The following is a 15,653-nucleotide window of genomic DNA, read 5'->3' as shown; positions in this document are numbered from 1 at the left end:
ATTTAATGGCTGGTCTGCATCTTGGGGTATTGCTGCCAATTCTATGCTGCAGCAGTACCAGACTTGTCTCTTCTGTAGTCCCTCAACCACAGAGGCTGTCTCCTTAAGATGGCCTCAACTGCACGAGGATCTGGCTGTGAATATTTAATTGATGTGCATCAAGGTCTTGGCAGGTGGACATGTTAGGTCTGACACCTCTTCAGCAGTGAACTGGCTGAAGATAAAAATGACTAATTCTAACCTCGGCCTTTTAACTTTTTGCAGAACCTTTGGCATCCTAGAAATTTGGGTGCAATTATGTCATCTGTATCTCTTTTGTACTCACTCGATAATTCTTTGCTTGGATTGAAGTGAGAAATCATAGCTGTCAACTCCCGTGTCTGTAAAATCGACCAAAACTGAGGTGAGGAGTTGGAAAGCTTCGGGATTCACTTGTCTGAGTTGATTGGCAACATGGAATCCATCCACTATCACTGTTTCACCTCCAGCGTCTGCCGGTTTTATGCAGTGAAGGAGCTGAATCTGGAACAAAAGAGGCAAGTAAATGTTTACCACCATGGCACATTTAAGTGAGAACACATTTATATTGCTACAGTTCACTTTGGCTTTAAATAGTGACATGTTGGATATTTTGCTTGTATACAATTTGCAGGAATGTAAAAGGCAATAAAATATCCTAGTGTAGTAGTTCAACATGCTTCATGAGCAGGAAGCTGAGTTAGCGGTGGCCTTTGGGAGGTGGGGGAAAGGCAATAATAATAATCTTTATTAGTGTCACAAGTCGGCTCACATTAACACTGTAATGAAGTTACTGTGAAAATCGCCTAGTCGCCACATTCCGGCGCCTGTTCAGGTACACTGAGGGAGAATTCAGAATGCCTCATTCACCTAACAAGCATGTCTTTGGGGACTTGTGGGAGGAATCCGGACTGCCCTGAGGAAGTCCACGTACACACGGGGAGAACGTGCAGACTCCACACAAACACTGACCCAAGCTGGGAATTGAATCCGGGTCCCTGGTGCTGTGAAGCATCAGTGCTACCGTGCCACCCCTGTTTATGGATAATTAATTTCTTGAAAGGTTACCTTCTTGCATAAAACTATTGATAGCACTTAAAATGAGTAGGCTCACGGGACCCAGACGAGCACTCCTGCTGAGGAAATTTAAAAGAAAACATTTTTTACATGCTTCTGAGCCTGGCTCCTGTTACTGGCAGTTGAACTGGCAGAGAAGGCAAAAGCCCTCCCACTTTTGGGCTTAGTTAAAATAGTAGATTGATCCCTGACTGTGGACCGGTGGCCTTGCCCCCTTAGCTCAAACTATAGTGTCTCAGATTGGGGTAGGAAAAGAGCGTGTGAGATAACCCCCCGAATCCCGCCTTCGTTTTTCAATTGCACATTTGTCTGGTTTCTACCAGGTAGGAGGGGATAAAATCAACCTTTGTGGCAACAGCTCCCGCTCATTGTGGGGCCACAGGAGAATCTTGAACCCTGAGGCTTCTGATGTCGACAGTGGAGAGATTAACTGGACTTTTATCTGTCCAGTCTCCCAGAGAATGCTGGAGACTGATATTGGTGATAGTCACACTGATTCGGGTTGATGCACAAACTAACAATGAACGTAGCTTATTTAAAACTTGTATTTTTTGAGTGTTTATACTATGGGCGCGATTCTCCGCAAATGAAGAGAGTCGTAAAGGCTGCCGTGAAACTGGCCATGTTTCACGGCAGCCTCCGCGCCCTCTCCCGGGATCCAATTCTCCTCCCCGGTTGGGGCTAGCAGCGGGGCCCCGTGAACCACGGCATCGCAGGCTTAGCGACCGTCGCTAAGCCCGCGCGCCAAGGGTCACGGCGGCTGACGTGCACGATGACGTCAGCCGCGCATGCGCGGATTGGATGGCTCCAACCCGCGCATGCGTGGATGACGTCATCACGCATATGCGTCAAACCCGCGCATGCGCGGGCCGTCATGCCCCTCAGCCGCCCCGCGGGCTGATCCAGCGGGGCAGCGGAGGAACAAAGAGTGCGCGGGTTTCGGACCCGCTGCCCGCGATCGGTGGCCACCGTGGTGCGGCCGTGCCAATCGGTGCCATGGTTGTCGGGAACGGAACTTTGCAGCCGTTTTCACGAACGGTGAGAGCAGGTGTGTTTGCGTTCGTGAAAACGGCCGTAAAGGCCTGGGAACTCGGCCCATCGGATAGGGGAGAATCGCTGTTCGCCGTAAAAAAATGGCGAGCAGCGATTCGTGTTATGGGGCGGCCGTGGGGGGGTGGGGGGGGGGGAGAATAGTGGGAGGTCGGTAAAAATGTCAGGAAGGCCCTCCCGCTATTCTCCGACCCGTCGTGGGGGGCGGAGAATCGCGCCCTATGTATCTGCTGCAGGTGAATAAAAATTCATTTTTGTTGCTATACAAAAATTATCACCATATCTACAGCATTCACTGCAACCATTATATTCATAATTAATAGGGGCCAGGAGCAGGCAACAGCGCCCCTGGCATCAGGGGTTTGATTCTGACCTTGGGTGACTGTGTGGAGTTTGCATGTACTACTCGTGTCTACGTGGGTTTCCTCCGGGTGCTAAATATTTAAATATCCAAAGATGTATGCCCTATTGAAAGGACAGGCAGATGGGTAGAGGGGGCAGGGTTACCTTGTTAGTAAGAAATTAAATTAGGATAGCAAGAAACGATATAGGGTCGGAAGGCATAAAATATGGGCGGCACAGTGGTTAGCACTGTTGCTTCACAGCTTCAGGGTCCCAGGTTTGATTCCCGGCTTGGGTCATTGTCTGTATGGAGTCTGCATGTTCTCCCTATGTCTTATTCAATAAGCGCATTTACTTCAGCGGCTTTTCCCTGGCGGCTTTTCAAAAATGCCGGTTATGATTCCGGGCACCTCATTGGCGGGCCGCATTAGAAAGCGCGTAGTGGGGGTGGATAAGTGGGCTGTCTCATTGGTCGGTTTAGTTGGGTGTGCGACCAATAGGAGTCCAGGTTACAAACAATAAGCCTTATTATTGTTTGTAACCTGGACTCCTATTGGTCGCACACCCAACTAAACCGACCAATAAGGCAGCCCCACTCATCCACCCCACTACGCGCGTTTTTATCGTTGACTCGGCCAGGCTGTGCTTCTGTCAGTGTTAAGGATCAGCACAAGCAACTTGACACCTGATTTCAACAAATTGGTAAATGACTGCAGTCAGATGCATCATTCTCATTGACATTGTTCTGTTACTTACTGAGTCACTTTGTTTTTCAAATAAATGTGCTTTTTTTTCTTTAAAGACCTTTTATTTTGGCTATTTAAAATATTAATTATTTTACTTAATATACTATGCGGCCCTTTAAAATTGTGAATTTCTGAATATGGCCCTTGCACGGAAAAGTTTGCCCACCCCTGCTCTATTAGTTAAGATGTGGAGATGCCGGCGTTGGACTGGGGTGAGCACAGTAAGAAGTCTTACAACACCAGGTTAAAGTCCAACAGGTTTGTTTCAAACACGAGCTTTCGGAGCACGGCTCCTTCTTCAGGTGAATGGAAAGGCTTGTTCCAGAAATGTTTATATAGACACAGTCAGAGATGCCCCGGAATGCGAGCACCTGCAGGCAATCAAATCATCAAAGATGCAGAGAGAGAGGTAACTCCAGGTTAAAGAGGTGTGAATTGTCCCAAGCCAGTTCAGTCGGTAGGCCTCTGCAAGTCCAGGCTTGTTGGTGGGGGCCGAATGTAATGCGACATGAATCCCAGATCCCGGTTGAGTCCGCATTCATGCGTGCGGAACTTAGCTATAAGTTTTTGCTCAGCAATTTTGCGTTGTCGCGTCTCCTGAAGGCCTCCTTGTAGAATGCTGACCCGGAGATCAGAGGCTGAATGTCCTTGACTGCTGAAGTGTTCCCCAACTGGAAGGGAACAGTCCTGCCTGTTGATAGTCGCACGATGCCCGTTTATTCGTTGTCGCAGTGTCTACATGGTCTCGCCAATGTACCACGCTTCGGGACATCCTTTCCTGCAGCGTATGAGGTAGACTACATTGGTCGAGTCGCACGAGTATGCGCCGCGTACCTGGTGGGTGGTGTTTCCACGTGTAATGGTGGTGTCCATGTCGATGATCTGGCATGTCTTGCAGAGATTACCCTGGCAGGGTTTTGTGGTGTTGTGGTTGCTGTTCTGAAGGCTGGGTAATTTGCTGCAAACAATGGTTTGTTTGAGGTTGCGCGGTTGTTTGAAGGCCAGTAGTGGGGGTGTGGGGATGACCTTGGCAAGATGTCCATCCTCGCTGATGATGTGTTGGAGGCTGCGAAGAAGATGTCGTAGTTTCTCCGCCCCAGGAAAGTGCTGGACGACGAAGGGTACTCTGTCAGTGGTGTCCCGTGTTTGTCTTCTGAGGAGGTCGGTGCGGTTTTTTGCTGTGGCGCGGTGGAACTGTCGATCAATGAGTCGAGCGCCATATCCCGTTCGTACGAGGGCATCTTTCAGCATCTGTAGGTGTCTGTTGCGCTCCTCCTTGTCTGAGCAGATCCTGTGTATACGGAGGGCTTGTCCATAGGGGATGGCTTCTTTAATGTGTTTCGGGTGAAAGCTGGAGAAGTGGAGCATCGTGAGATTATCTGTGGGCTTGCGGTAAAGCGAGGTGCTGAGGTGACCGTCCTTGATGGAGACGAGTGTGTCCAAGAATGGAACTGAATTTGGAGAATAGTCCATGGTGAGTTTGATGGTGGGATGGAACTTATTGATGTCATCGTGTAGTCGTTTCAGTGATGTCTCGCCGTGGGTCCAAAGGAAAAAAATGTCATCGATGTATCTGGTGTATAGCATCGGTTGAAAGTCCTGTGTGGTGAGGAAGTCCTGTTCAAACTTGTGCATGAAGATGTTGGCATATTGAGGTGCAAATTTGGTCCCCATGGCTGTTCCGTGCGTCTGGATGAAGAATTTGTTGTCGAAGGTGAAGACGTTGTGGTCTAGAATGAAACGGATGAGTTGCAGAATTGCGTCTGGAGATTGGCAGTTGTCGGTGTTGAGGACTGAGGCTGTTGCAGCAATGCCGTCGTCATGGGGGATGCTGGTGTAGAGTGCCGAGACATCCATTGTGACGAGGAATGTTCCTGGTTCAACTGGTCCATGGGTGCTGAGTTTCTGTAGGAAGTCCGTCGTGTCGCGACAGAAGCTGGGTGTACCTTGTACGATGGGTTTCAAGATGCCCTCGATGTGGCCAGAGAGGTTCTCACACAGGGTCCCATTGCCTGAAACGATAGGACGGCCTGGTGTGTTGGCCGTGTGTATTTTCGGGAGGCAGTAGAGATCTCCAATGCGGGGATTACGTGGGATGAGAGCACGTAGGGTGTTCTGAAGGTCTGGATCTAAGGTCTTGATCAGTCTGCTGAGTTGGCGGATGTGTTCCTTGGTTGGATCTGCGGGTAACTGCCTGTAGTGTTCCTGGTTGTCGAGTTGTCGGTATACTTCTTTGCAGTAGTCTGTTCTGTTCAGTATGACGGTGGCCCCTCCTTTGTCTGCTGGTTTGATGACGATGTTGCGGTTGGTCTTGAGAGTGCGGATGGCGTTGCGTTGTGCTTGGGTGACGTTTGAGGCTGCCTTGTGATTGCGAGTGATGAATCTGGCATTGACACGACTTCTGACGGCTTGAGCATACATGTCGAGTCTAGGGCAGCGGCCTTCCGGAGGGGTCCAATTTGACTCTTTCCTTTTCGGTTGCTGCACTGCAGATCTCGCGGTCTGCTGTTCCGGTTCATTGGTCGTGTCCCTGGGTTCGCTGTCGGCCTCTTGGGGTCTGTGGAAGAATTCCCGGAGCCTCATTCGCCTGATGAATTCCTCCGTATCTGCCGCGAGACTGATGGGGTCCATTTTGGTGGTGGTGCAGAAATTGAGCCCTCTGCTGAGGACTTCGATTTCGTCTGGTTGAAGGGTGTAGTCTGACAAGTTGACAATGGATTTCCCTGTATTGTTTTCGACTGTTGTACCGGGAGAAGCTTGATTGCTGCTGGTGGTGATGCCAAGTTTCTCAAGCTTCCTGTTCTTGGTGTGCATGTAGGTGGCATAGTATTGCTGTCTCATCTGTTTGGCGGTGTTCCGCAGCTGGTCTGCTGTGTCCTGAGCGCAAGTTGAGAATATGGCCTCTCTCTTGGTTTCCAGGTTGCGTCGACTGCTGTAGAGTTGGTGTACGAGGTGTTTGAGGAGTGTGACAGAGGTGCGGTGGCACTCGCCACCGCACCTCTGTCACACTCCTCAAACACCTCGTACACCAACTCTACAGCAGTCGACGCAACCTGGAAACCAAGAGAGAGGCCATATTCTCAACTTGCGCTCAGGACACAGCAGACCAGCTGCGGAACACCGCCAAACAGATGAGACAGCAAGACTATGCCACCTACATGCACACCAAGAACAGGAAGCTTGAGAAACTTGGCATCACCACCAGCAGCAATCAAGCTTCTCCCGGTACAACAGTCGAAAACAATACAGGGAAATCCATTGTCAACTTGTCAGACTACACCCTTCAACCAGACGAAATCGAAGTCCTCAGCAGAGGGCTCAATTTCTGCACCACCACCAAAATGGACCCCATCAGTCTCGCGGCAGATACGGAGGAATTCATCAGGCGAATGAGGCTCCGGGAATTCTTCCACAGACCCCAAGAGGCCGACAGCGAACCCAGGGACACGACCAATGAACCGGAACAGCAGACCGCGAGATCTGCAGTGCAGCAACCGAAAAGGAAAGAGTCAAATTGGACCCCTCCGGAAGGCCGCTGCCCTAGACTCGACATGTATGCTCAAGCCGTCAGAAGTCGTGTCAATGCCAGATTCATCACTCGCAATCACAAGGCAGCCTCAAACGTCACCCAAGCACAACGCAACGCCATCCGCACTCTCAAGACCAACCGCAACATCGTCATCAAACCAGCAGACAAAGGAGGGGCCACCGTCATACTGAACAGAACAGACTACTGCAAAGAAGTATACCGACAACTCGACAACCAGGAACACTACAGGCAGTTACCCGCAGATCCAACCAAGGAACACATCCGCCAACTCAGCAGACTGATCAAGACCTTAGATCCAGACCTTCAGAACACCCTACGTGCTCTCATCCCACGTAATCCCCGCATTGGAGATCTCTACTGCCTCCCGAAAATACACAAGGCCAACACACCAGGCCGTCCTATCGTTTCAGGCAATGGGACCCTGTGTGAGAACCTCTCTGGCCACATCGAGGGCATCTTGAAACCCATCGTACAAGGTACACCCAGCTTCTGTCGCGACACGACGGACTTCCTACAGAAACTCAGCACCCATGGACCAGTTGAACCAGGAACATTCCTCGTCACAATGGATGTCTCGGCACTCTACACCAGCATCCCCCATGACGACGGCATTGCTGCAACAGCCTCAGTCCTCAACACCGACAACTGCCAATCTCCAGACGCAATTCTGCAACTCATCCGTTTCATTCTAGACCACAACGTCTTCACCTTCGACAACAAATTCTTCATCCAGACGCACGGAACAGCCATGGGGACCAAATTTGCACCTCAATATGCCAACATCTTCATGCACAAGTTTGAACAGGACTTCCTCACCACACAGGACTTTCAACCGATGCTATACACCAGATACATCGATGACATTTTTTTCCTTTGGACCCACGGCGAGACATCACTGAAACGACTACACGATGACATCAATAAGTTCCATCCCACCATCAAACTCACCATGGACTATTCTCCAAATTCAGTTCCATTCTTGGACACACTCGTCTCCATCAAGGACGGTCACCTCAGCACCTCGCTTTACCGCAAGCCCACAGATAATCTCACGATGCTCCACTTCTCCAGCTTTCACCCGAAACACATTAAAGAAGCCATCCCCTATGGACAAGCCCTCCGTATACACAGGATCTGCTCAGACAAGGAGGAGCGCAACAGACACCTACAGATGCTGAAAGATGCCCTCGTACGAACGGGATATGGCGCTCGACTCATTGATCGACAGTTCCACCGCGCCACAGCAAAAAACCGCACCGACCTCCTCAGAAGACAAACACGGGACACCACTGACAGAGTACCCTTCGTCGTCCAGCACTTTCCTGGGGCGGAGAAACTACGACATCTTCTTCGCAGCCTCCAACACATCATCAGCGAGGATGGACATCTTGCCAAGGTCATCCCCACACCCCCACTACTGGCCTTCAAACAACCGCGCAACCTCAAACAAACCATTGTTTGCAGCAAATTACCCAGCCTTCAGAACAGCAACCACAACACCACAAAACCCTGCCAGGGTAATCTCTGCAAGACATGCCAGATCATCGACATGGACACCACCATTACACGTGGAAACACCACCCACCAGGTACGCGGCGCATACTCGTGCGACTCGACCAATGTAGTCTACCTCATACGCTGCAGGAAAGGATGTCCCGAAGCGTGGTACATTGGCGAGACCATGCAGACACTGCGACAACGAATAAACGGGCATCGTGCGACTATCAACAGGCAGGACTGTTCCCTTCCAGTTGGGGAACACTTCAGCAGTCAAGGACATTCAGCCTCTGATCTCCGGGTCAGCATTCTACAAGGAGGCCTTCAGGAGACGCGACAACGCAAAATTGCTGAGCAAAAACTTATAGCTAAGTTCCGCACGCATGAATGCGGACTCAACCGGGATCTGGGATTCATGTCGCATTACATTCGGCCCCCACCAACAAGCCTGGACTTGCAGAGGCCTACCGACTGAACTGGCTTGGGACAATTCACACCTCTTTAACCTGGAGTTACCTCTCTCTCTGCATCTTTGATGATTTGATTGCCTGCAGGTGCTCGCATTCCGGGGCATCTCTGACTGTGTCTATATAAACATTTCTGGAACAAGCCTTTCCATTCACCTGAAGAAGGAGCCGTGCTCCGAAAGCTCGTGTTTGAAACAAACCTGTTGGACTTTAACCTGGTGTTGTAAGACTTCTTACTGTGCTATTAGTTAAGAACATACAAAGATACAAATTAGAAGCAATGGCTGGTTTAGCTCAGTGGGCTAGATAGCTGGTTTGTGATGCAGAACAAGGCCAGCAGTGCGGGTTCAATTCCTGTACCAGCTGAGAATTCTGAATTCTCCCTCTGGTGTACCCGGACAGGCGCTGGAATGTGGCAACTAGGGGCTTTTCACTGTAACTTCATTGCAATATTAATACAAGCCTACTTGTGACAATAAAGATTTATTTGTTATTTAAGAGAATGCCATGTCGTCCTTCAAACCTGCTCCGTCAGACAATAGTGAATCTTATTATAACCTCAACTCCACTTTCCCGCCGACACCCTTTCACCTCCTTGTTAATCAAGAATCTATCTACCTCCGCCTTAAAAATATTTAGACTCAACTGCCACCATCTCTTGAGAGAGAGAGTTCGAAAGACTCACAAGCCTCTGTGAGAAAAATAATTCTCCTCGTCTCAGTCCTAAATGGGTGACACTTTATTTTTAAACAGTGGCCCCAGTCCTAGATCCTCGCACAAGAAGGAACATCCTCTCCGCATTGAACCTGTCAAGATCCCTCAGGATCTTATATGTTTCAATCAAGTCTCCTTTTACTCCTTTAAACTCCAGTGGATACAACTCGAGCCTGTCCAATCTTTCCTCACAAGACAACCCACCCATTCCAGGTATTAGTTTTGTCAACCATCTCTGAACTGCTTCCAATGCATTTACATCTTTCCTTAAATAAGGAGACCAATAAGGACACCCAGATTACTCTGCATCTCAAAGCTCTGCAATCTCTCATCACTTAGATAATAAGCTTCCATTTCATTTTTCTTACCAAAATGGACAATTTCACTTTCCCACATTATACTCCATCTGCCAGATATTTTCCTACTCACTTAACCTCTGTTGCCTCTATCCTCTTTACATCTTACTGACCTACCGATCTTTGTGTCACCAGCAAATTTAGCAACCAGATATTTGGTCTCTTCATCCAAGTCATTTCCATAAATTGTAAAATATTGAGGTCCCATCACTGATTCCTGTGGCACACACTCATTCCATCTTGCCAACCAGAAAAAGATCTATTTATGCCTACCCGCTGTTTTCTGTTAGCGAGTCAGTCTTCTATCCATGCCAATATGTTAAATGACAGCTATTGCCTGTTTACCATCATGCCTTTTAGCATAGTTCCCCACTCTCCCATCGCCTATTTCTCCATACGCCTTAATGGTTTCCTTTGTTTAGATTTAAGACTCTAGTCCTTGATTAAACTACATCACTTTCTAATTTAATGTTAAATTTGATCATATTATGGTCACTTTTCCTTTAGGCTCCATTACAACAAGCCGATTAATTAGCCCTTACTCATTGCACAACATCAGATATAAAATGGCTCATTCCCTAGTTGGGTCCTCAGTGCACTGCTCTAGAAAACCATCATGTATACATTCCAAAGATTTGTCCTTCACAACATTAGTACTACTTAGTTTTTTTTAATAAATATTTTTATTCTCCTCCTTTTTCACATTTTCTCGCAAATTTACACCCAACAATAAACAATAATCAGTAACAAATATGTCAATCCCCATATTAATAACAACGATCCCATCCTCCCACCAAACCCCAAAGATTAGCCCGCATGTTAACATAAACAAATGACAAAAAGGGATCAGGACTCACCCATAGTCACCATTAACACATACAGCCCCTCTCCCAACAACCCTCCCAGACCCCCCTCTAATGTTCGATGTAATCCATTCTCAAAAGTGCATAATGAATAACACCCATGAATTGTAGAACTAATCTATCCTTCCCCTCAGTTCAAATTTGACCTTTTCAAGCGTCAAGAATTCCAGCAGGTCCCCCCGCCATGCCAGGGCATAGGGTGGAGAGGTTGATCTCCACCCTAACAGGATCCACCTTCAGGCGATCAACGAGGCGAAGACTACACTAGTACTCCCTATGTTTACCCATTCATATGTAGATTAAAATCCCCTATGGTTACTGCATTACCCCTGTTGCATGCACCTTTAATTTCCTCATTTATACCATGATTTATATTACAACTGCTGTTTGGTGGCCGATAAACAACTCCCAGCACTTTTCGCTGCCATTGTTGTTTCGAAGGCCCACCCAAACTGATTATACAGCTTGATCTTTAGAACAAAGGTCATCTCTTGCTCCAGTACTGCCCTCTTTAATTAACAGAGGTACTCCACCACCTTTTCCCAATATTTCCTATGATTCTTGTATGTCACATATCCTGGGATATTCAGGTCCCACCAAACCCCCGCCCTTTCCCCCCCACCACACCCCGGATTCAGTCTCTCCAGAAATTTTGGTTTCCAATCTCAGTTTCAGGTCTAGTTTCCATGGAAGCGGCAGGGTCAGTTTCCTTTCTCTGTTCCCTTTTTTCAGCTGTGCTCTTCAATTTGGTCTATCTCAAAAAATACTAATTTTGTAACTCCAGATTGCATCACAATGTGATGATTAATCACACTCTTAATCATTAAAGATCTTTCAACCTTCTCTCTGGCAGTGAAAGTTGTAAAGCAATCCTAGAGAGGCATAGTTAACCACAAGACGGATAATATTTAAGATTCCTCAGTTTTAGTCAGACCAGACTGATGGTTTTTGTCTTTGCCTTTAATTCTCTGCTTTGGCAGTCTGAATTCAGAACTCAGATTCATAGTGTAATGTTGAGAGAACAACAGACTATAACGTGCAGTGAAATATCCTGGGCGGGATTCTCTGAGCCTCCATGCCAAAATCGTGATTGGCACGGGGGCGGAGAATGGGCACGACGCCGCTCCCGCGATTCTCCGGTCCCTGGAGAACCGCCACGAATCGCGCATGCGCGGACTCCCAACCGGAAGTGCAGGGGGAAAGAATATCAACGACCTACACAGGACAGCATGAGTGAGTAGACACCAACGTGCCCCCCCTCCCCTCCCCCCCATTGGACATGTATCATTTTTCACTTTGCATTCAATACTCTATCTAGTTTTCCCCCCATCAATGAAATTACATGAGACAGCGTGTGTTTTATTTCACTTCTGGTAGTATGTTATGTTATACTACTGAATGTAATCTATGTTACTCAATACTGTTGTTGATGAGGTTTTCTGAATCTTGATGAGACTCAAAGTCGTCCAGTAGTAACAAAAGATTTACTGAGTAACTAAAACAATAATTTTGTGCATTCTTTACTTTAATATTTTTGCGCACAATGAGGTTAACAAGATCTAAATACAGTAACTATGTTTTTCTATACTAACACTCTGAGCTAATTTACACTCCTATCCTCTCGTCACAATACACCCAAAAGAGAGCGGGGAACAGAATGTGCTGCTTTTGTACCCCTGTTAGCACTGCCCTCTAGTGATCATCTGATTCCACTGATTACACATTGACCCCGACAGAGATCACTACAGTGTGGACTATTTTGCAAATCTTGATAGCTACCTATCAAATAATATGGGGATCAGTGGAAAACTGTAGAGGTATGCTAACTGCTTTGGAACTGGTAAATATCTGACAAGTTTACAATTCTGTGGTTAATAAGTATTTATTTTTCAAATAATTTTGGAACATAAATCTTTAGTATCTTTGCAACTTTGGCTTCTGTTACATTGGATTATGCTCCTGGAGATTTCATAACTTTTCATTATCAAATAAAAAGTCACTGATTAGGGCAGCACGGTAGCACAAGTGGATAGCACTGTGGCTTCACAGCGCCAGGGTCCCAGGTTCGATTCCCCGCTGGGTCACTGTCTGTGCTGAGTCTGCACATTCTCCCCGTGAGTGTGTGGGTTTCCTCTGGGTGCTCCGGTTTCCTCCCACATTCGGTTAGGTGGATTGGCCATGATAAATTGCCCCGAGTGACCAAAAAAAAGGTCAGGAGGGGTTATTGGGTTACGGGGATAGGGTGGAAGTGAGGGCTTAAGTGGCGACTTGATAAGCCGAATGGCCTCCTTCTGCACTGTATGTTCTATGTTCTAATGACTTGCAAGCAATGGATTAAAGAGTAGACCAGCGATTTTCTGCTAAATCATTTAAAAATAGTTTTAAGTGATACATAGAATAAAGGAATGAAGGTTCTGAATAAAGATTAATAGGAGCTATAAAAGTTTCTTAACTTGATCCCAACTTAAATCTAACAATTGGCTTTCTTTTGATCGAGTTGTGTTGTTACTAAGCATCACTCCTCTTCTCTACATCACAGAAAGCAGCTAATGGGACTGATAATGATGAGCAGTTATTGAAAAATATATATCAAAGCAGCCGTATCGGGTCAAATGAGAATTCTGAGTGAAGAGCATGATCATTTGTAAATTTGCAACATGTTCAGATCAACTTTAGCAACAACCTATGAAAGAATATGGGTAAAGTTGTGTGAGTTATTCAGAAGGATTCGGGATGTATTTGGAAATTGCTCATCTTGCTATAATGATTGGACTTTTGTGCTGGTATATGCCTACTATTGAAATGCACACCCACAAACCTGGCTTTTTAAAATAAGATTATTAATAAATTGTGTATTGTGATGTTTTTGGTCATTTGATAGATCTATATTTTATTAATTTGCAGCAAGGTGATTATAGAGATGAAAGACTTGAGTAACTCACCCACAGCAGCACCTAGTGAACAGAACCTGCAATTACATTGTGATAGCTGACAGCAAAAACACAGGTGGCAATCTCTGTAAGCAGGATCTTCCAGTCCGCCGGCAGCGCACCCTCGTCCGCGTGTTTCCCGATGGTGTGAGGTGTCCACAATGGGGGAAACCCCATTGGTTGGCTGCAGGAACGGAGAATCCCGCTGCCGACGGGGACACACCGTGCCGGAAAACGCGGCTGGAGGACTGGATGGGCGGGATTCTCCGAACCCCCGCTGGGTCGGAGAATCACTGGGGGGGGGGGGGGGGGGGGGGGGGGGGGGGGGGGGGGGATCGGCGTGAACTCGCCCCACCGCTCCGACTGCCGAATTCTCCGGTGCCGGTTTTCGGGTGGGAGCGGGGATCATGCCGCACCGACGGGGGCCGTTGGCAGTGGTCCCCCTGGCAATTCTCCGGACCCCGATGGGCCAAGTGGCTGCCCGTTTTCGGCCAGCCCGCCGGCGTAAAATGGACATGGTCCATCCCGGCGGGACCTGGCTTGGAGAGCGGCCAGCGGAGTCCTTGGTGGGGGGAGGGGGGGGGGGGGGCGCGGGGTCGATCCGACCCCAGGGAGGGGGCCCCCACGGTGGCCTGGCCCGCGATCGGGGCCCACCGATCTGCGGGCGGGCCTGTGCTGTGGGGGCACTCTTTCCCTCCGCGCCAGCCTCTGTAAGGCTCCGCCATGGCCGGCGTGGAGAAGAAACCCCCTGCGCATGCGCAGCAAACATGCCGGGGGGGTCTGCGCATGCGCCAACTCGCGCCGGCCCACAGCGGGAGGCCCTTTGCTGCCGGTTGGTACGGGGCCAACTCCGCCTGCACCGGCCTAGCCCCTGGAAGTGCGGAGGATTCCGCATCTTCCGGGCAGCCCGACGCTGGAGTGGTTTGCACCGCTCTTGGCGCCTGTACGGGCCGCTCCACCAATTGCGGGAGAATCTCGGCTGATATGTTGGCAGGAAAGTGTGATTGAAAAGGTGTGACAAAGGGGAGGCATGGGGAGTTGGGTATGGTGGGGGGGGGGGGGGGGGGTAAGGTTGGTGGGGAATTGTGGTTGGGGGTTGTTTATGTAAGCCCTGTTGGCTGGGATTTGTTGTTTGTTTGGCGTGTGGTTGCTTATTCTGTTAAAACTTATAGTATAAATGCCTCAATAAAATATTTTTCAAAATAAAAGTAAAGGTGTGACAAAAAATGTGGCAAGTAGTAAGATTTGTGAATGGTAATTATCACTTTTGAGATATATACTTTGATTATTTTTAAGACTATCAAATATCCAGCAGCCCGAGATATGCTGAAGGATTGTTGGTTAGACAAAATTGTGAATTTTACCAAAGTCAGATACTTGCTTCCAGGAGAATCACAGGCAAAATAATTTGTCCTTAACTAAAGCTTAACGAAGTTCTCCTGATACACTGAGTTGAAGTTGCATTGTCCCCATGTGCATGAGAGCATTTTTTTGTTAATGATTTTTAAAAAAAAAGCAAATCTCATGCATAAAAATTTACCAATTTTAACAGATTAATAATATTATTTTAATGCTCACATTAGTAATTATTCAAGGCATGGCACATCTTCCATAAATTTGGTGCAATGCAAGTTGCATTTGAAAAATTACAGATTATTGCTTTTTTAAAACCCTAGTCCCAATATTTTGATGATACTCCTCCAGTTTACGTCTTGAGGACGGTACTATGCATAGAGTGCCGCCAGCGTAAACCAAAATATGCTGTGCGCTATGTAGTATCACAAGTGGATTCAGAATGGACGTTTTCATTAGATGGCAGGCTGAAGTTCAATGTGGGACAAGGGATGCATTAGAAATTTATTTGGAGGTTAAATATCAGGGGTATTTTTGTAATGTTAGGAATGCTTGTATAGATGTACAAGGACAGTACACAGTGGCAGAAAAGATCTTTCAGGAAGCGAAGGTTTTACATACTTCAACAAATGTAAACAGCTAACATTTTTAAATTTATTTTTTTAACACGTTTTTATCACCTGTTAGATT

General features: G+C 47.6%; 1 protein-coding gene across 1 annotated transcript in view; it reads right to left on the bottom strand.

The window, feature by feature from the left end:
• Positions 1-15,653, bottom strand: part of bbox1 (butyrobetaine (gamma), 2-oxoglutarate dioxygenase (gamma-butyrobetaine hydroxylase) 1) — a 226,372-nt gene that overhangs the window by 18,612 nt on the left and 192,107 nt on the right. The window contains 1 exon segment of the mRNA XM_038808297.1: positions 326-522. Coding sequence (XP_038664225.1) covers positions 326-522 — 197 coding nt within the window.

Source organism: Scyliorhinus canicula, chromosome 9 (assembly GCF_902713615.1).
Source record: "Scyliorhinus canicula chromosome 9, sScyCan1.1, whole genome shotgun sequence".
NCBI classification, from domain to species: Eukaryota; Metazoa; Chordata; class Chondrichthyes; order Carcharhiniformes; family Scyliorhinidae; genus Scyliorhinus; species Scyliorhinus canicula.
The sequence above is the reverse complement of the archived record's forward strand: the minus strand, read 5'-3'. Positions and strand labels throughout refer to the sequence as shown.